This window comes from Choloepus didactylus, chromosome 8 (genome assembly GCF_015220235.1).
Source record: "Choloepus didactylus isolate mChoDid1 chromosome 8, mChoDid1.pri, whole genome shotgun sequence".
Taxonomy (NCBI): domain Eukaryota; kingdom Metazoa; phylum Chordata; class Mammalia; order Pilosa; family Megalonychidae; genus Choloepus; species Choloepus didactylus.
Window position 1 is genome coordinate 113,726,782 of NC_051314.1, and position 21,721 is coordinate 113,748,502.

At 37.1% G+C, this 21,721-nt stretch overlaps 1 protein-coding gene across 14 annotated transcripts in view; it reads right to left on the bottom strand.

Moving 5' to 3' along the window:
- The window catches only part of PLEKHA5 (pleckstrin homology domain containing A5), a 264,203-nt gene that overhangs the window by 148,164 nt on the left and 94,318 nt on the right, over window positions 1–21,721 (bottom strand). Inside the window, exon 4 of one of the 14 annotated variants that reach the window (XR_005218221.1) lies at window positions 8,937–9,006. The exons of 11 other annotated variants lie outside the window; for them this stretch is intronic. Coding sequence is in view for 2 of the 3 variants with exons in the window: in XM_037845009.1 (XP_037700937.1) it covers window positions 8,937–8,965 (29 nt within the window). In the remaining variant the exon portion in view is untranslated. Of the gene's footprint in view, window positions 1–8,936; window positions 9,007–18,693; window positions 18,950–21,721 lie in introns of those variants that run through there. 2 more of the 14 variants (XM_037845009.1, XM_037845015.1) reach the window with 2 other exon arrangements.

Below are 21,721 nucleotides of genomic sequence, written 5' to 3' on the forward strand. Positions count from 1 at the left end.
ACAAGAAGTGGGTAGAAAGCCAACCCTCTTAGTTCATCAGAACTGGAAAAGAAACCAAAGATTTGTATTAGACAGCAGACGACCTGTTACCCATCAAGAAAAGTGGGAGAAGATTCTTAATCCTGAACCTCTTCCGTTGTAAATCATTCATACTAAATAAAGGCTTGGGGGAGGATTCCATCTGTATTAAATAAGAAAGATTCTGTGCTTTAAACTTGTGGTTTTCTACCTCTACAGGGTAGATCTTTGGACTTACACTTGAAAAATGTCAAAAATTAAAATTCCAGTCACAGAGTATTTTAGGATTTTACTAAGACATGCATTTTTCCTTAAAAGCTCTCTAGACATTTAAAAAAAAAGAAAGAGGGAAGAAGATGGCAGCATAGAGAAGAGTGGAAGCTAGTCTGTCACCCTGGAACAACTAATAAACAACTAGGGACAACTAGTCAATAATCTGGAATAACTGCAGGGGGACAAACATGTCCACTCATCATACACCAATCTGAATTGGGAGAAATGCCTGAGATCGCAGCATAAAATCTGTAAGTAAAAGCTGCGGATCCAAGCAGGAAGCCCCCTTTCCCCACAGCCCGAACTGCAAAGCCTCACTGTGCTAGAGACTTCAGCTGAGCTCCAGCCTGGGTTTTAATTAACAAAGGTAGACTGCTCAATACAAGCTACGAATCCCCAACAAGCAGACAGAGGCTTTTGGTGACGAATGACCTTGGAGAGGCGGAGGGTGGCTGCAGACTGGCCCTGAGGGGGCTTTCTGTCCCTTTTTCAGCTTAGTGGAGAAAGCCTCAGCCATTTTCAATTCCAAGCACTCTGACTCAGACAAGGGCGGAGACAGCACAGGCAGAGACTATTCAAATGTAAATGACCTCTCCCTAGGGGGTGTATCTTCCCTAAGAGGAAGAAGGTGGTGCCAAGCTCTACTACCAGCCTTCCATTCAGAACTAGACCCCAGAGCCTGGGGGAGAACAGCCACGGGCCACAGCTCCTTATACCCGTCGGGAGATACAGGCTGACAGGTGCCACCTGCTGGGCAGAAAAGCAGAGTGACTTGAGGCCTCACAGGGTGTTATCAATCTTCTAAGACACCTCAGGGAAACCAGATACTATTGCCTCCTTCCAAGACCTGAGCCTGTTCTGGTCCGGGAAAACCTGATTGGGGGAACCAAGGAAACCAGATGCCTACACAATAGAAAACTACAACCTACACTAAGAAAAACAAAGTTATGGCCCAGTCAAAGGAACAAACTTACACTTCAACTGAGATACAGGAATTTAAACAACTAGTAGTAAGTCAATTCAAAAAGTTTAGGGAAGCTGTGGCAAAAGAGATGAAGTGTATAATGAAAACACCGGGTATACATAAGGTAGAAATCGAAAGTTCAAAAAAACAACTGGCAGAATCTATGGAAATGAAAGGCACAACACAAGAGATGAAGGACACAGTGGAAACATAAAACAGCAGATCTCCAGAGGCAGAAGAAAACACTCAGGAACTGGAGAACAAGACAACCGAAAGCCTACACACAAAAGAACAGATAGAGAAAAGAATGGAAAAATCTGAGCAACGTCTCCGGGAATTGAAGGACAACATGAAATGCAGGAATGTACATGTCATGGGTGTCCCAGAAGGAGAAGAGAAGGGAAAAGGGGCAGAAGCAATAATAGAGGAAATAATCAATGAAAATTTCCCATCTCTTATGAAAGACAAAAAATTACGGATCCAAGAAGCACAGCGTACCCCAAACAGAATAGCTCTGAATAGGCCTACCCCAAGACACTTATTAATCAGCTTATCAAATGTCAAAGATAAAGAGAGAATCCTTAAAGTGGCAAGAGAAAAGCGATCCATCACATACAAAGGAAGCTTGATAAGACTACGTGTGGATTTTTCAATAGAAACCATGGAGGCAAGAAGGTAGTGGGGTGATATATTTTAGATACTGAAAGAGATAAACCACCAACCAAGAATCCTATATCTGGCAAAACTGTCCTTCAAATATGAGGGAGAGCTTAAAATATTCTCTGACAAACAGACAATGACAGAGTTTGTGAACAAGATACCTCCTCTACAGGAAACACTAAAGGAAGCACTGCAGACAGAAAGGAAAAGACAGGAGAGGTTTGGAAAACAATTTGGGAGATAGCAAAGCAATGTAAGTACACTGAACAAAGATGACTGTGAGTATGGTTGAAAGAGGAAGGTTAGGACCATGTGGGACACCAGAATAAAAGCCGAAAGATAAAGGCTGGGATTGTATAACTCAGTGAAACCTAGGGTGCTCAATGATTGTAATAAAAGGTACAAATATATTTGTACATGAAGTAGAACAGATGTGTGTCAACATTGCAAGATGCTAAAGATAGGGTGGGATTGGGGGGAAGCTACAGTTAATGCAAACTGGAGACTATTATTAACAGGGACATTGTATTATGCTTCCTTTAATATAACAGAGGCGGTATACCAAAACTAAATGCATATGGGCGGGGGGGGTGGGGGACATGGGGGAAAAGTATGGGACTCCTGGCATTGGTGATGTTGTCTGACTATTTACTCTACTTATAGTTTAATGCTATCTTTCCTTTTGTTGCTTTTTAGCTGTAATGGTTTTTTTCTCTCTCTCTTTTTTCTTTTTCCTTTATCTCTCTACCTTCTTTGACTCTTCCTCCTTCTTTGTGGAAGAAATGGAGACGTCCTTATATAGATAGTGTTGATGGTGCTGAATACATAAATACATGACTATAAAGGAACCAACGATTATTTACTTAGGACAGAATGTATGGTGTGTGAACAAAACCGTCTTAAAAAAACGGGTTGATGAAGAAACCTTGAGGGCACTGTATTGAGTGAAATAAGACAGACACATAAGGACAAATATTGCAAGGTCTCACTGAGATGAACTAATTATAATATGTAAACTCATAGACATTAATATAAGTAACCAGGATATAGAATGATATAGAAGAGTGGGAAGTGGTTGCTTATTATGAGCTGAATATTACACTAGGATGAACTTAAACATTTTGAGATGGACAGAGGTGATGGTAGCACATTTTGAGAATAACTAACAGTGCTGAAAGGTGTGTGAAAGTGGTGGAAAGGGTAAGCTCAGAGTCATGTATGTCACCAGAAGGAAAGCTGGAGGTTAAAAGATGGTAATAAATAAAACAGTGAATCTTGTGGTGGATAATGTCCGTAATTAACTGTACAAATATTAGAAATCTCTCTCATGAACTACAACTAGAACTAGAACAAATGTATGACACTATAACTAGAAGTTAATAACAGAGGGGCAAATAGGAAAAAAAATACTTAGTGCAAACTATATACTAGAGTTAATAGTATTTTAACATTCTTTCATCAATAGTAACAAATGTATTATACCAAAACTATGAATCAAGAATGGAGCGGGGTGGTGGGGGGTATTGGTGGGGGTATGGGAGGATTTGAGCTTCCTTTTTTTGTCTTTATTTCTTTTCTGGAGTAATGAAATGTTTTAAAAATTGAAAAAAAAAAAAGTTGTGGTGATGGATGCATAGCTGTATGATGGTGCCATGGGCAATTGACTGTATACTTTGGATCTTTGGATAATTGTATGGTACGTGAACAATCTCAATTAAAAAACAAAACAAAACAACAACAAAAACTCAGAAAATTGCCAGTGTTGAAGAGGACGTGGAGAAATAGGAAAATGCATTCATTGCTGGTGGGAATGTAAAATGGGGTAGCTGCTGTGGACGACAGTTTGGCGGCTCCTCAGGAAGCTAAGTATAGAATTGCTGTATGATCCGACAATCCCACTGCTAGGTGAAAAAAAACAGGTCTCTAAATTGCATATTTAATGTCTAGTCCTTTCATTTTGGAGTAAGTATGGCCACTAAACCACTAAAACACCAATTCTACACTAAGCTCAAGAAGAAATTTCTCCACTCTCAGGACCATTATATGGATGCAAGGCATACTGGGGTCAAAGAACCAGCTGGATTCAGGCTCCTAAGTAGCCTGGGGTAGTACTCCTCACCGCAAGATATATTCCCATTTGTCCGGTCCCTTCTCAAAATAAATGATTTGAAAATATGTATATTGGCTAGTTTAAAGCAAGAAAAATTTCATTTTAAATTAGGTTTCAAATTTAACAAAGGTACCAGAACAAAAGCCTAAACTGGTATCCATACCAAAGTATCAATTTTTCAAAATAAAACTAAAACAAAAAGTTTCTAAGGTAAGCGTGTGGCTCAGTGGAGCAGCCAGCAAGTATGTTACTCCCATGTGAGTTTGAGGAGTTCACAGGAGAGGCAGAAGGATTAAAAGTCAAGCAAACTGAGGAAATAATGTCCATTTTTTAACCTTCTTGGCAACATTCAGGACAATAGGAAAGAACAAGACATCATAAGGGAAGAGTAAAGGTTTACAAATTCAGTACAGGACCCGGGGCTGAGGAGTCTGAGGAGGGATCATTCTGAGGGTATGTATGGTATACTTTAATTCAAACTGTTTTAACACAGCCCCAAGAAAAATGTATGACAGATTTGGCACAGAGAGCTTTCCAACAACCAGTCAAACAAAACAAAGACATTCTGGAAACGTCAGAACCTGAGGTGGCTTTTTTGGCATTCTAATATTAGTGCTTAATGCAAGTGGGAGGAAGACATTTCTGCTTAGGATTATAATGGAAGGTTATTGTTCTTAATGTTGCTGTTGTTATTTTAACTTTTATTCTGACCTGTAGTCCTCGCTTTTTATTCTTTAGGTTGATGACACCTAAGGAAATACAGTATAAGTTACATGAAAGTGAAAACAGAGTGAGTTACGCAGGACCGAACCTATGCATCTGGCTTACTGACTGTTCTGGATGTGCAAGTCCAGGATTACTGAGAAAAAAATAGCATAACAGACCAAACAGAAATCCATATTTGAGCTACAAATGGGAAAGAGTACTTGATAAAAGGATGCTGAGAAGAATCCAGATGAAAAAAGAACCATTAAGTCAGGAAGTACAATCAAGAGACTGACAGCCTGAAAACGAGGTAAATCTGGGAAGCATCAACAAAACATTGGAGGAAGGCACAGACTGAGGTTATACTCGTGAATTTGTTGAGGGTTTAGTAGCCATCTATTGATGGCCTAATTAAAGAGTTAAGCTACGTCAAGTTAGGTTAAGTAATGGGATTATAGACTTTGGATGTACCTATGTTAAATCATTTATACCTGAGATCTCATTAAAATAAAGTAGTTTTATATTGGGTCAGGTAGCTGACCTTGAATTTGCCAAAAAGCTAAGCTATTTTCAGAAGAAATGTACCAGAGAGAAGTAAAAGTACAAAAGAATGGTCCTAAAGACACAGTGTTTTCTTCTATGCCAACCCATTCCACCCATTCAATCTCTGATAGATGAACACCTTACTCTTTGAGCATTACATTGGGCCAGATTCACCGAATTTGCAATGAATGGACCACACAATTTCAGAGTTCCTGGATACAAGTAATTACAAAACTCTTTCAGGGCCAACCACAAAAATATTTACAGTATTAAAAAAAGGTCCTCATCAATTCCTATTATTACCTCATTTATGGAGATTACATAATAGTGTCTAATAATTTTAATGTGTTTCTTAAACAATAATAGTACAATAATGGCTTTTTAAAAAAGAACATCAAACTTTTCTAAAAGTAGAGAGCAAAGAAACAAAATGTGAGCTCTTTAATATTGATATGGACTGAAAAGTACGAAAAGGAAAAAATTAAATCAAACATTTAACGAGTGCCAGCTGTGCTTGGTTGGATTTCTATTAATTTAAAAGTTCATACTTAAAACTAAATGTGATTTCATTTAAATGTTGTTTTTATAGTAATACTTATTGCCTAGTCTTAAAATCAAACAAATTTGAGGTATTTTTGTAGCAAAAATCTTCCTTGTTTTTCCTACCACGCCAGGCAAAACTGCCAACATACTGGTGTTTACAAATTCTTCTATTTAAGAATTAAGTAACTAATACCCTTTTAACATATTATCATCCGTAATTTCTGTTTTAAAAACCATTATATTATTAGCAGGGGTTTCTAAATATATTATTACTTATATATCAGTATAATTCTGTGAGTCTGGTATTTCAAATGAGATAGGTTAATATTTTGGTTAAGAAAAGCCTGTTAATATAGGAAAATATGTAATTGTTTGGACAGGGAATTAAAGAGACGAACATTTATTAAACACTTACTTTGTGATTAATACCATGCCACATTCTTATTATTTTCTACCACAAATCATGTCTTTAAAATTAATTGTTTCCCCTTCAATGGGGATAATCTCAAACCTTTGAGAATAATCAAAATCTTTACTTGATCACCATTTTGTCCCAAATCTTTCACACAGTATTCATTACCTACTCTTTTAGTGTCTGGGGAGATTTCAAAAATGCAATTTTGGCTATCACTATTACCATCACCTAATCTTTTATTCATACATTTACATTCTCTCAGCGCAAAATGAGAAAAGAACTGAAGCAATTTTCTGGAAGACAGAAGTAAACCCATAATTCTTCCTTAACTTATTCAGATATATCAATATAAGGGTTTATATTCAGAATTATTAAAATGTTTGCCAAATGTATGATACCATACATTGCAATATTTTTTTTCAAAAGTAAAACCATATTCCAGAGAAAATTAAGTTAAAGGGTAAAATTCTGAAAATGATGTTAAAGGCAAAGAAGTTCTGTAAACAAGCCTTCATGGCCTATTATTTCCTAAACTTACTTGACCACAGACTTTATTTTCATATAATGCAACTTAAGATCTTCTAGTACTATTGAGCTTCAAAATAGTTGTAGAAATAAATGCTCTCTAATTGGTAGATATTAAGTTAAATAAGTGAGTATATGAACTTAACGATTTGGAAATGAACAAAATATAAGGGTGTGTACTAAATCTCTAGAAATCTGGCAAAGAGATTCTTGCCAAGAGTAATTTTTTGTTTCTGTATTTCCCTTCCTTTCATTTTCTCAATGTTTCTAGGTACTTTTCTTTAGTAGGCCTTGTGCTGATTATTTATCTTCATTGAACATCTATATTAAGGGTAAATGGGACTAAACAGATCAAAGAAACAGTGTAAAATATGATTTTGCCATGAAAAATTCATGTTTATCCAGTCTATAATAAATATGCAAACAAAAACCAAAAATGTTGCCATCACACTAATGCCAGCTTTTACTAACATAATATACATATATTACTAGTAAATTGGTTTCAAAGACGATACAGGACTGACGTATTTTACAAATCTGAAATGCTTTTTTGTTGTTGTTTTTAAAGAACAGTTAATAGAATTTTCTGTCCTGCAAAAGCAAAACTTCTTTGTATTTTCCCACAGTAACTATTTGTGAATGACTTACAGCCCCTCAAGAATCCTTGCCAGAGTCCATGAAATAATCTTATTACTTAAAGAACCTTAAATGAACTCCTATTGCCATGGTAAAGTATTCTACTAAAGACAAATGGAGAACAACTAGGCATGTGTGCTGCCCAAGGTCACACAAGTGAGTCAGTATTAAAGAAGTGGGAATAGATTTCTTGACTACTGTCATCTAGTCCTCATCTTTAACTGCTAACCCTCCCTTTACATGAATATACCATCTAAATTATACACCCACCTCCTTCACGTGTGCCAATCGTGGAAAAGGGCATCATGGAGGCAGTTCACAAAATAAAGATATTTCAGGAAAGCATCACATAATTCTCTGGCATTTGAAGGTTCGAAGCATTTAGTATTCCGTTCCCCTTCCTCCCACCCTCCACACCTTTTAACTGGAACACTAAAAATTCCCTACCTGACATTTATATATACTAACAAACATCACTCCACCTAAGGAAATAAATATGGTAATTTTATGCTTTCTCGTCACATCTCAAAAAATAAAACTGTTTATCTCAAATAGAATGATGCAATTTTAATTTCCAGAATATGCTAAATATTTGGTTTCCAAGTTTACCTATTCTAAATATATAATCAAAATCATGTTCACTATAAAATAATAATCTGCACATTTTAAATATTCCATGCTATTATGAGAACATGTTTTTAGAAATTATATAATATGAAAAAGAATTCACAAAGATTTCTCCCTTAACTTCATGATAGAACATGAGCACTCTGGATAACAAAAATAATCACAAAACATTTAAATAAGATTATCTTCCTAGCAATCACCATAATATGAACTCAGGGGAACTAAGAGGAACCCAAAAAGGCAAAATTATTATTATGCTCCAAACACTTCTGTAAGGAATTCAATAACTAAAAACAGAAAAATTCTAAATATGAATAATGAATAATTACAACAACATATTTTACAAAGTGTTGTCTCATTTGATTTTAGAGTATTTAAATAAACCTGATTGTATTACAAAGCAAACTTTTATTTTTGAACCACTGATGTGACAATATGTACATATTACTGCAACAGGCCCTCTCCTTTTCTTTAAAGAATTATTGTTCCTATGCTAAATAGATCCCACCTACTAGTTTTACCAGATATACTGCAGAACCCTGAGAGAAAAATTTATAATTTCATTAAAATACAAGAACAGAGATGTTAAACCATCCAAACAGATAAATCCTGAAGTCTCTCAGCAACATTCTGCTAGCATTATCCAGCACAAGTGAAGCAAATGAAATTTGTGGAGAAGAGGAAAGAGTATCATCATTGCAATTTATGAACTCATCACCTCAGAAATGAACTGAAAATATTTCAGAAAAGTAAGATTTAGATTGCAGGAACAATTTTTTCCCAACCTCAACTAAGTTACTTGCTACATAAAGCTTCAGCTTAACACAAAACAAGCAGCAGATTAAGTAAAGAAATAGCCCTGCTAAGAATAACTGATAGATTAAAACAAAATAGAATAAAACAGCGAATTAACTCACCAAATAGCCTTTTGCTTAAAACCCTGCATTCTTCTGTCTCAGGCTTCTGGTTTCCAAAGACAATTACATGCTGATGGAAGGATGACAAAAGGGCAAACTGTGATCTCTTTTCTGTTCTTCCGACTAGAAGAAAACTAAACCACACTGCAATCTCCAAGAGTAAGTATTTCATATGAGCATGCTCAGTATCTAATTTAAATGACTCGGTATTTCCTCTCAGCGTGTGATGGCCTACTTCCCAACAAACTCAGAGAGCTGCAAATTCAATGCCAAGACCATTAACTGTAACGGAATTACAAAACGATAATTCATTTGTTTTTAACTTCATGATTTTTGTGGTTCATTTAACTCGATGTGACTGGAAATGATTATTTCTAACTTTTATCAAAACAAGTCCTCAGGTTTCAATATTTCAGGAACTGCGTCAACAACCTAAGTGTCCCAAAATGCTGGAATGATTTGGAAATTTCAGGACACCAAGGATGTGATCCCAAAGAGTCAATATGTCCACTGATAAATTAAAGCAAACAAAAGTCATCCGTATTTCAGTGTTTAACGCCTTATTCTGTCATCAAATAAAACAATCTGCAAACTCTGTAGAGGCATTTTAATTTCTCCTTTGGAAATATTACTAAACTTAGCAAACTGAAATGTTCAGTCTTTATTAAAAAAGTGCTTTTTTTCTTTCCTATAGAGCTGTACATTGTCAGTAATGATTACACAACAGACCTCATCCAAATGTTAATAAACCTGTAAAACGGGATTTTTTTTAAGAACCTGCATTTTAAGAACAATTTTTACAAAAATGCCACAAAATCAGCCAAATGGTTTACAAGGATTTGTTGAATAGCTAGCTGCAAAGGCCATGGGGTTTTGCATGATGGAAATATGGCCAAGAAGCTTATCCTTTGCTCACTATGACCATTTCAATATTCCAGAAATAGAATATAAATTCTATTTCTCCCCACCAAAATGAAGCAGACAACTCTTGTATATCCACTTCCCATTTTCATCTTTGTCAGACAAGAAAAAATAGGAAGTGTTTGTATGCTTAACACATACCACGGCCAGGATAGCAAGCCACTGACTGAGGGGGGCTGACCCCCCAACTTTGAACAGGCGCATATGCTAATTTCTGCTTTTCCCCTTTTCCACAACCGTTTCTGGTCAGTTTTATCACTTCCCTATTATAAACCACACACGTACACACAAAATTGAATGCTGAACGCCTGGGAAAGTGAGAAGGTATAGGAAGACAAATTTCAAGGCAGTAGCTAAGATCAGGCACTTCATAGATGTTAAGACAGAATCATTAAAAGGTTCAAGAGGTCACAAAAATTAAAATATTAAAGGAATAAAGAAAATCACACAGAACAATTTATGTAACCACATCTAATTCCAACCCCTTTCCAGAAAATAAAAGATGTTAAATTCAAAGAAAACTACCAACATACCATCATTTTCTTTAGCATTCTACCAAAGTAACTCATTGTCATCAGCTGTAAGCAGATGTAATTACAAGGTCTGTGAGTACTGCAAACCACATAAACATTCAATTTCTAAAGAAAAGGCCCAGGAAAAGAGAGGACAAAATAAAAGCAAATACCAAGAGACACAACAAAGTGTAATATATGTATATATGGTTAAGTCTAAGTAAGTACTGTAAGTGTCAGGGTGGGGGTTCTGTCGAGCTTGGTACCTAAAGCACTCAAAGAAAGCTCTGTGATCCCCGAATGAGAAAGTGAAAGTTCTTTAGTAAAATGCCTATATGAATACTGAAGGTTAGACCAGAAAGGAGAGGGAAGGAAGAGGAAACAACCACGTCAAAGGTTGTTTTTGAATGTGGGAACCGGCATGGAGAACAGAGAATGTATGGTGGTGGCAACATGGGTACTGGAAAGTGAAGGTTGTCCATGCTAGGAAAAGAGAAAAGGTTAACAAGAAGCTAATTATTTCAGACTGGATTCAGGAAAGCAGGGACAAGAAGCTTTCTCCATCCTAGACAAAGGAAGAGTTAGGGTCATGTGTTAGGGTCACGAGCGGAGTGACAAAGAGTCAACTCTATAGATAGGTACAAAAATGTTCTGGAAGATGACTGTCCCTGTTAGGTGAAAGAGACTTTAACTTTAGCCACATCTACTTTTCAAATTCACTTTTTGAGTTCCTCCATATCACTTAATTGCTCTTAACCTCAATTTCCCCTCTCTCCTATACATTCAATTTAACCAATCTGACTTAAAATTGCAATCATCTTGCAATTAAATTATTCATTGATCTTTAAACTACAGTTCCTGTTTTTACTTTTCCCCCCTCTCATCTTTACCTCTCATCACTCTTTCTCTAATTTAATGGCTTGCTCTTTTCCTACCAACAAAAACTGGTAAAATGATTCCCTAATGCCATTCTGATAAGAATAAATGGATTTTAAAAAACTCAACCAAGATACAGCCTATTTGTACAACAACTGAGTATCCTCTGGCGACTTCACACAGTTCTAGAGCATCCACTGCATGCACATGTGGGTGTGGATGGTTCTCTCTCCGTGACTTCAACATAAGCAGCATCTTTCAATACCTAAACACACAGGGAAGTCGCGGGTTGGAAATGAATGATCTGTGAGCCTGGCATTGCTGTTTTATTTATTTGTTGTTTTATTTTTTTCCCACAGGGTCACATCAGAATCATTTGAGAAGCTACAAAAAAAAAAAAAAAAAAAAAAAAAGCACATGCTCAGGGTTCCTGCCTTTCAATCTGATCTTTCAGGGTGGGGCCAGACATCTTGGAAAAGATTACTAAATGATTTTGAGGTTCCCTTGGTTAAAAGCCACAGCTCTAGGTGCTCACTAGTTTACAGGGTGACAAGGACATATAAACAAATAATGAAAGACAATGTTAGAGAACTGGGAAGGAAGTATGGTAAAGAGTCAATAATTTTGCACCACAGATCAGGAAGTATTTGAGCAGAATCCGAAGAAGGAACAGGATGTCCAGGTACAAGAAGGGGTAGAACAGATACATAATAAGAGGAAACAAAGAAACAATGTGGGCAAGGCATAGAGCCAGGGCAAATGCATGATGTGCCAGGGACAGACAGTTTCAAGTGGCTGGGGATGGGGTAGCAAGGCACAAAGAGGCAGGTGAGGAGCACAGATAGTTTATGAAAGGTGTTTACAGTAATTCCTAGAGTTTGCTGAATAAATGAATGAATGAATTTATCCTCAAGCATTTTAGAGACACTAAATATTCTGAAATGGTACAATGACACAGTCCTATTCATGCTTTTAAATTATAATGCTGATGGCAACTTGTAGAAAATGGTGGGAAGAAGGAAAATTGACAGCTGGGTGGCTGATTAGTAGTAGCAATAGATCCAGACAGAGATTCTAGGGAGACTCTAAGGTAGTACAATGAGGGAAGGACTGGAGAGGAAATCAGGAATTTGAGAGATTTTTAAAGACAAAGGATATGGTGCTGGACAGGATGCACAGGTCAAACAGAAGGAATAGTAGAGAATATCTACAAGGATCCTGGTTGGGGCAACTGGGTAGAGAATATAGATGCAAAGAGTGGTTATATGGGTTACATTTAAGGGAGAGAGGGTTCAGTGAGAAGAGAGAGAACATGGAGGGAAAACTAGCTCAGCTTCAAACAGGTGAAGGTTAGGGTTCTAACAGTGAAGTGACCCAGAAATATCTAGAATAGGTAGAAAGAAATATGCATCTGGGTTTCAAGAAAGAGATTAGAGCCAAAGATACAAATTTACAGAATAAGAAGGGAAGCCAGATAAAGCGCCTAAGAAGGGAGATCAGAAAAGACAGAATCGCCCATCCATCAAGCATGAGATTCAGGAAAACTAGGGAAGGAAACATCAAGGAAGGGGCCAAACCGTCAAGGACAGAATGATCAGAGTGATGACTGAAAAAGGGTAATGGACTTATCCATTGGATGTTGCTACAAATCTCGTGAAAACTATCAGAATAGCATTGTGAGGGTCAGAAAATCAGCTTAGAGAAGGCTGAGGAGTGAGTGAGTCCTGAAGAAAAACTTAAACATTTGTTTAGTACTTCCTTTTGCCCAGCATTGTGCTAAAAACTTTACACTGATTGCATCATTTACCTTCAAAACAACACTGTGATAACTTGGCTAAAAATCTCAAATAAAGATGAGAAAATGGAGGCACAGAACTGTAAGCATATTGCCAAGTTCAAACCACTGGAAAGTGGTAAAGCTGCAATCTGATTCCGATTTGATTTTCTTTGTTTCTGTGCTCTTATCACCACAATCACTTCTCTATACTGCCTCTCAACCATCAGTGTAAGATTCTCTCTCATTTTTTTAAGTATGGCAGTAAGAAACTGCTAACATTTACAGAATATCTCAAATGTATCATTTCCATTTGATATTCACAACTTCCTTACGCAACAGATCCCATTACTATTCTCCTTTTTTTTTACAAACCCAGAGAAAGAGGCTCAGCGGTCATACAGATAAATGAGCTGAAATGGAATTCAAATCCAGGCATTTAGACTTGAAAACCCATGGTTTAAATGAGAGAAAATGGAGGAGGAAGAATTATGGAAAAGGATTTTCAGTAGCTACAGAAACGTGGAAAGAGGTGGGAGAAGGGGAAGATAACTGCTAAGGGAAGGGCCTATACAAAGGCAAAAGTAACGAACTCAAGGCAAAGAGGACTCAGTGTTTATTGGTTTTACTGTGGTGTCAACTGTAAGCATATAGTTCAATGACTTTAGTAAGTTTATGGAGTTGTGCAATTGTCACAGCAATCCAGTTTTAGAACATCACCCCTAAAAGTTCAGTCATGACCCCTTTACAGTCAATTGGCACTTCCACCCCAGCCCCAGGCAACCCCTGATCTGTTTTCCATCTCTATAATTTGCCATGTCAGCAAATTTCACATACATGGAAACTTACAATGTGTAGTTTCTGTGTCTGGCTTCTTTCAAGTAGCATTAGGTTCTAAAGTTCATTCACGTTATGCCATGTATTAGTGGTTTGTTCCATTTTATTGCCTTATAGTATTCTATAGTATGGACATACCATGTTCTATTTATCCATCTGGCAGTTGGACATTCTGATTGTTTCCTATCATGCTATTATAACTAATGCTACTATGAACATTCCAGCTTAAGAGTTTGTATAGACATGTTTTATTTCTCTTGGGTAGATAATTTTGGGAGTAGAATTGTTGGTCAAGTTTATATTTAACTTTTTAAGAAAATGCCATACTTTTTCCAAAATGACTGTATCATTTTACATTCCCATCATTAATATGAGTTTGTTTTTCCACATTCAACAATAGTTGGTATTAACAGTCTTTTATTTAATTGTAATCATTCTACCAGGTGCCTCATTGTAGTTTTCACCTGTGAGTTCCTAATGTCTAATGATGTTGATTTCATGTGCTTATTGGCCACTTATGTATCTTCTTTTATGAAGTATTTGTTCACATCTCTTGCCCATTTTTAAACTGGGTTGTTCTTATTATTATTACTGATTTGGAAGAATTCTTTATATATTCTGGATATTAGTCTTTTGTCAGATACATGATTTGCAAATATTTTCTCCCAGCCTGGGACCTGTCTTTTCATTTTGTCTTTCAGATCAAAAGTTTTTAAGTTTTGATGAACTTTAATTCACTGATTTTTTTTTTTTTTTTCTTTTTTGATCTTGCTTTTGGTTTCTTATCTAAGAAACCTTTCCCAGACCCAAGGTCAAAAATATTTTCTACTATTTTTTTTCCATAAGTTTTAAAGTTTTCATTCATACATTCAGGTCAATATTCTATTCTGAGTTTATTTTTTGTGTATGTTGTGGGGAAAGGGTCTAAGTTATTATTTTTTTTCTGGCATATGGATATCCAATTTTCCCAGAACCATTTGTTGAAAAGATTATCCTTTTCCCATTGAATTCCTTTGGTACCTTTGTCAAAATTCCTCCCTTGTTATGGAAAGGAAAAATCATAAGCAAAGAAGGAGTTAAGAAGAATGAACATATAGACAGATCTGAGGTTGAAGAGGAAGAAAAAGCTAATCAAGTTCATTCCTGATGGCTTCTGTTTTTCTCTACCAGGTTGCTCAGTGGTCTGCTAGGAATGAAGAGGAGTGGAACAGTGTTTTTTGAAGCAAGTAATAAAAGGTTTGGAACATTTGTCATGGGGAACAGACAAGTGCCTGGACATGAAGCCGTCAGTTTACATATGCTGTTCTCTCTACTAGCACTTGGTGACTAAGAAGTGAAGGTGGTCTTAGGCCTGCACACAGACCTGGAGACTTCCAATCAATCTTCCATTCCCAGGAAGAATGAAGAGGAAATCTATTCAGCAGGAAGCAGAAAAGGATAAAAAGTTTTAATTGTGACTCTTTTCAAATAGTTTGAGATTTCACCTCACTAGAGAATAAAATAGAGAATCAGTTCCACATGGTTTCCCCCCAAAAAACCTCAACCCTTTGTATGTGTTTTCACCATCAGCTTCTATGCTCATCAAGTTTAATGCTGTTTTTTGCTGGGACTTAGGAGTCGAGGAAAGAGTACTTTGCAGCATGGACAGTTACATCAAGCTTTATGTAAGTGTAGCTGGCTACTGAGCCCCCAAGATCACACCATCATATATTCATGAAACAAGTCTAAAAGAAGTTTATCAACTGGGTGGAAGCAACAGCAACAAGATCTTGACGATAGAAATGAACAACAAGTTAGAAACAGCCGCTGTCACCACTGCCGCCATTTCCTTCTTTAAGACAAAATTACAACACAGTAACAATTAGTCACAAACTGCTGACACTATACATTGTCGGCAAGATTCTCATTTATATTTTATTGCTTTCTCACTCAAAGATCTGCAGAGGGTATTATAAAATACAGAAAAAGTAGAAGAGTTTTGACTTTTTAATAATTTAATAACCAATATAATTAAGCATTTTTTTCCCAAATATATAGCAAGGAAATGAGTCTCAGGAGTTGTACAATGAAAATGAAATATTAACAGGAAGAGTCTGTATAAAATCTGGGGCATATACTCGGAAGAGTCTTGGGAAGAGGAATAAATTAGTCTGCATGATAATTTGCTACTGTTTGAAAGGAAAGAACTGTAAATTTTAAAACATTTTCATAAAATAAACTTTTTCCATCCTGCCTAATGATATTCTTAATCAAACAGTTACAACATTATCCTAAGTTTTACAAACATTTGTAACTTTTTAAAAACAATTTGTTCCCTTTGTTCATTCATTCCACAAATACTTATTGCGCATCAATTCTGTGCCAGATGTACTATGGATAATACAGCAGTAAAAATATCTATGCTCTCATGAAGGTTACATTTTTATGGGGTGTGCCAGTTTGGATGTATTATGTCCCCCCAGACGCCATATTCTTTAATGTAATCTCGTGGGGGCAGGTGTATTAGTGTTGACTAGGTTGGATCTTTGGATTAGGATGTTTCCATGGAGATGTGACCCACCCAACTGTAGAATACCTTTGATTAGATTATTTCCATGGAGGTATGGCCCCACCCATTCAGCTTGGGTCTTGATTTAATTACAGGAGCCTATAAAAGCTAAGACACAGAAGGACTTCAGAGAAGCTGCAGCTAAGAGACACATTTTGAAGACGGCCATTGAAAGCTGAGACAGACATTGTGGAGAAAGCCATTTTGAAACGCAACCTGGGAGCAAGCAGACGCCAGCCATGTGCCTTGCCAGCTAACAGAGGTTTTCCAGATGCCAATGACCTTTCTCCAGTGAAGGAACCCTATTGTTGATGCCTTAACTTGGACACTTGATGGCCTTAAGACTTTAACTTTGTAACCAAATAAACCCTCTTTATAAAAGCCAATCCATTTTTGGTGTTTTGCAAAATGGCAACATTAGCAAACTGGAACATGGGGGAAGAAGCTCAATAAGCAAAGAATACATATGATAATGAAAAGGAGTTAAACAGAGAACCCCTTTGTGTATGCTAAGATAGGCTAAGTGATGAGTGAATGGATGGATGGTTAGGAAAGCCCTGAGGAAGCAACATTTAAGCACTGACTTATGTAACAACAGGGAATGGAGAAAAGAAATCCAGGCAGAATGGACAGTCCAAAGGCTCTAAGTAGGAACAAGCGTGGCACATTTGAAGAGCAAAGAGAAGGTCTCTGTGGTTAGGATGGGAGGGGTGAGGAGAAAACAATATTGCAGGTCAACAAGTGTCAGATTTATAAGCCAGAGAAAAGACTCTGGACTTTATTCTAATTGCTATGGAAAGCCACTGGAAGGATATGGCAGGATCTGACTTACATTATAAGAAGAATGATTGGCTACAGTGTGGAGAATGGATTGAAAAGGATCAACAGTAGAAGCAGGGAAAGAGTTGAGAGGCTACTGCAGTTGAAAAGGCGAGACATGACGGCAGCAGAGTTGAGGGTATGAGATAGATGGAGAGAAGCAGAGAGATTTGGGAAATGTTTTGGAGGAAGCATCACCAGAGCCAGCTGATAGACTGGGTGGGGGGTGAAGGGGTTAAGGAAAGAGAAAAATTAAAGATGAAAGTTTATTTTCTGAAACAGTTAGTGGGTAGGGTGGGGGGAAGCAAGAGTTCACTTTTGGCTGTGTCATTAGACACTACATGGAGAGGTTAGCAAGTGTGGAGATTGGGTAAGAGGTCTAGGCTGGAGACAGAGATTTATGGTTGACTGGCAATATGGTATGCAAAGATCTGGGAACCGAATTAGATGACCAAAGAAAGAACACAAGATACAGAACACAAGATAGGTCTATCCTACTATGTGCCAGGTCCTATGCTATATACTTGGTAAAAAGCCAGACCCTTACCTTCATGGAGTTTACATTCTATCAGAGAAGAATATATAAGTAAATTATATAGTATGTTTGAAGGTGGTTAGCTAGTGCTATGGAAAAAGAGAAGTCAAGGAATCAGGAGTATAGCTATCGTGATGGAATAATTTGGGGGTTAGGGTAAGCCTCATTCGAAGATGGGATGTGAGCAAAGAGTGAGCAAAGAGCCACACAGAGGGAAAGATCAGTGCTAATTTCTTAGCAGGGCCTGAGACAGGAATAAATAAGATCTTTGAAAATTACTATCACTGGCACGTTTGAAGAACAGTAAGGAGATTAGTATGGCTGGAGCAGTAAAATACAGTCAGCACAAAATGGGGATGTGAAAGGAAATGAAATAAGCTTCAGTGGCAGAGAGATTCCAAAAGGAGCCGAGAGGTCACTCTGGTGGGCACTCTTATGCACACTTTAGACAACCCTTTTTAGGTTCTAAAGAATTGGGGTAGCTGGTGGTAGACACCTGAAACTATCAAACTACAACCCAGATTCCATGAATCTCGAAGACAATTGTAGAAAAATGTAGCTTATGAGGGGTGACAATGGGATTGGGAAAGCCATAAGGACCACACTCCCCTTTGTCTAGTTTATGGATGGATGAGTAGAAAAATAGGGGAAGGAAAAAACAGACAGACAGACAAAGGTACCCAGTGTTCTTTTTTACTTTAATCGCTCTTTTTCACTCTGATTATTATCCTTGTTATTTTTGTTTGTGTGCTAATGAAGGTGTCAGGGATTGATTTAGGTGATGAATGTACAACTATCTAATGGTACTGTGAACAATTGAATGTACGATTTGTTTTGTATGACTGCGTGGTATGTGAATATATCTCAATAAAATGAAGATTTTAAAAAAAAAAGAATAGAGTTAGCAAAAGAACTACCAAAAAGACAGCATGAAGCCCAGAAGTGTATGAAGTCATGGTAGCTAAGGGAAAATGGGTTTCAGGAAACTACTATGCTAAATGCTTTGGCGAGGATGAGTAAGATCAGAACAGGAATGTTCTTAAAGTTGGAAGCGCAATGTGGAGTCAGTGGAGAGGGGAGCCATCTCTCTCTAGAGTGTGAGGAAGGAGGTCCAACTGGGCTGGCAGGAGATATATTTACTTCCAAATGCAGTAAGGCAAGCTGGATCTCAGGACTTATTAAATTCTTGGTCTATCACAGAAACAAACAAGAATTTGAAAAGTTTAATAATGTCAATATAATCAATCAATTCTGAAATAAAAAAAAACATTTTACTTATTTCCTCATTCTATTAATTATAAACCTCATTAAAAAAATCACTACTCTTAGCTATTTCTCAATGGAAAACTGAAAAACATAGAAGGGGGGGAGCCCCAAACTCATAAGCAAGAACAACAGCTTCAGGAGCAACATGGCAGCAGCCACCATTCATTCAGAGCCACTCCGGGTGCTGTGGCTGTATCATCAATATTTCATTGGCACAGGAATATGGTGTTTTAGTTTGCTAATGCTGCAGAATGCAAAACACCAGAGATGGATTGGCTTTTATAAAAAGGGGGTTTATTTAGCTACACAGTTACAGTCTTAAGGGCATAAAGTGTCCAAGGTAACACATCAGTAATCGGGTGCCTTCACTGGAGGATGGCAAATGGCGTCCGGAAAACCTCTTGTTAGCTGGGAAGGCACATGGCTGGCATCTGCTCCAAAGTTCTGGTTTCAAAATGGCCTTCTCCCAGGACATTCTTCTCTAGCAAGCTTGCTCTTCTTCAAAATGTCACTCACAGCTGCACTGCATTAGTCTCTTTGAGTCAGCATGTTTTTTTATATGGCTCCACTGATCAAGGCCCACCCTGAATGGGTGGGGTCACACCTCCATGGGAGTATCCCACCAAAGTCACCACCCACAGCTGGGTGGGGCACATTCCAAGCAAATCTAACCAGCACCAAAAAGAAAGACCACAAAGATAATGGCATTTGGGGGACACAATACATTCAAACCGGTACATATGGTCAGGTAGGTTCTACTATTCATATTATATATGAGGGAAGGTGAAACACACAAGTTGTCTAGGGTTTCTTCACTAGGAAATTGAAAGAAGGGATTAGAAGGCGTCCCTGCTTTATCTACTCCCCCACATAGGGTCTATATTCTACTCATTACTCTCCTAAACAAGAAAGCAGTCTCGGGTAGTAAGTTTCTTCCTGCTTCGTAAAAGACACTCTTGTTACTGACATAGGGCAATTTTTATTCTTCACATTCTAATATACCATTAACATTGTTGTATTGACAAATGTCAACTTACTCATTTTTTTCCCCTCATCCATCCATCCATTTTATTCACTGAATAAACATTATCAGCATCGACTGCATTCAAGTGGACATTCTGTATGCTGATAAATCTCGCTGCATTTTAGAAAAGTGTTTTTTAAATAAGGTCTTCCAAAATAAGCATTGCTATTACATAAAAAGCACAATTAATCAATATATCAGCAAAGATGGTAGACTGTGTTCTTTATTTAAATAAATTAGTAAAGTGATACCAGGGTTACCTTGATTCATTTTTTTGGGAATATTACTTCTGGACAGGCGGTGGTTTTAATTTTTTTACTACACATATTTAACAATATACCTGATTTTACAGTCTAGTGACCTACGAAGAATCAACTATTAAATCATCTTAATGTGGTAATTTAAAACATTTGGTTTAAATAGCTGATCCCTAAAATTTAAAAATCAGTATTGGCACAGATCTTTTAAGGAGTTTAGGAAAGTTTCATAAGACCTCATGGTGCAAAAACAAAATTAAACTTAATAAAATACCATAAAAGCTTATAGAGAAAAATAACTGTTGCCTTTTAAAAATTACCACTAGATAGACAGATACGCTTCAGTCACCTTCATTAATGTAGGTAAGGCAAACACCAGGTGTTCACTATGACAAGTTTTATAAACAGCAGCCAAGAGAGAAATAAGGTTTCAAAAAAGGCAAGAGAACAATCATTAAGGAATGACTTCACAAATTACGCTATATCTGTCCTATGGAAAACATCATGCAGCTGTTAAAATAATAAGGCAGAATTGTGTGCTGTTAGGGAAGAGTTTGATGATAAATACACACATCATTTTGAGTAAAAGAAGCAAGCTACATAAAGAGCAGTAAATATTGACAGTATGGGTAAAGGCTACTATCAATTTTTAATTTATTCCCTTTTGTACATGTGATTCGGCTTGTTTAGCATGTACTAGCTATGTAATTAATAAAAAAGAAAGTGGGAGTGAAACAGGAAAGGGGAGGGTGATGGGAGGAAAGAAAAGTAAAAGTTCAGAAAATAATAGAATTTAGGGATAAGAGGACTAGCAGTGTGGAGAGTGAGATGTCCCCGGATTCAAGTCTTAGTCCTGCTACTAACTTTGGGCAAGTTAACCTTTCTTAAGGTTCCTTGTCCTCATGTGTTAAGCAGGGATAATAGTATTTCTTACCTTACTGAGTTATTTTAAGGATTAAATGAGCTAATTTTTGAAATGTGCTCAGCACAGTGCCTGGTAAAATAAATGGTAGCTATTGTTATTTTCTGAAATTAAAATGCTAAAATGATTTCCCCTCTAAACTTTGCCCTTCATTCCTCAACCTCAAGGTAAACTGTATTTGGAATAAATCCTCACCAGTTTAGAAAACTAGATTTAAAAAATGATCCCAAAACCTACCCAGAAGGAAAATACATGCTTCTGGCATTATTAGGAATATATTTCTGCTGGGATTTCCTAGTCCAGCTGCTCATAGGTGCCCAGCGCCATGCCCTTGCTCATACACCCTGAATCCTGAACTCTCGGCCTCGTATCCAGAAATTCCGTTTTTCAGTTTGTCTGCCATGCATAAGACTTGTATCACTTCAAGTCATTCTGCAGTACAGATAGGGAAAAGGAGGATATTACTTGGGGCATATTTTCAAGACTATACTTCA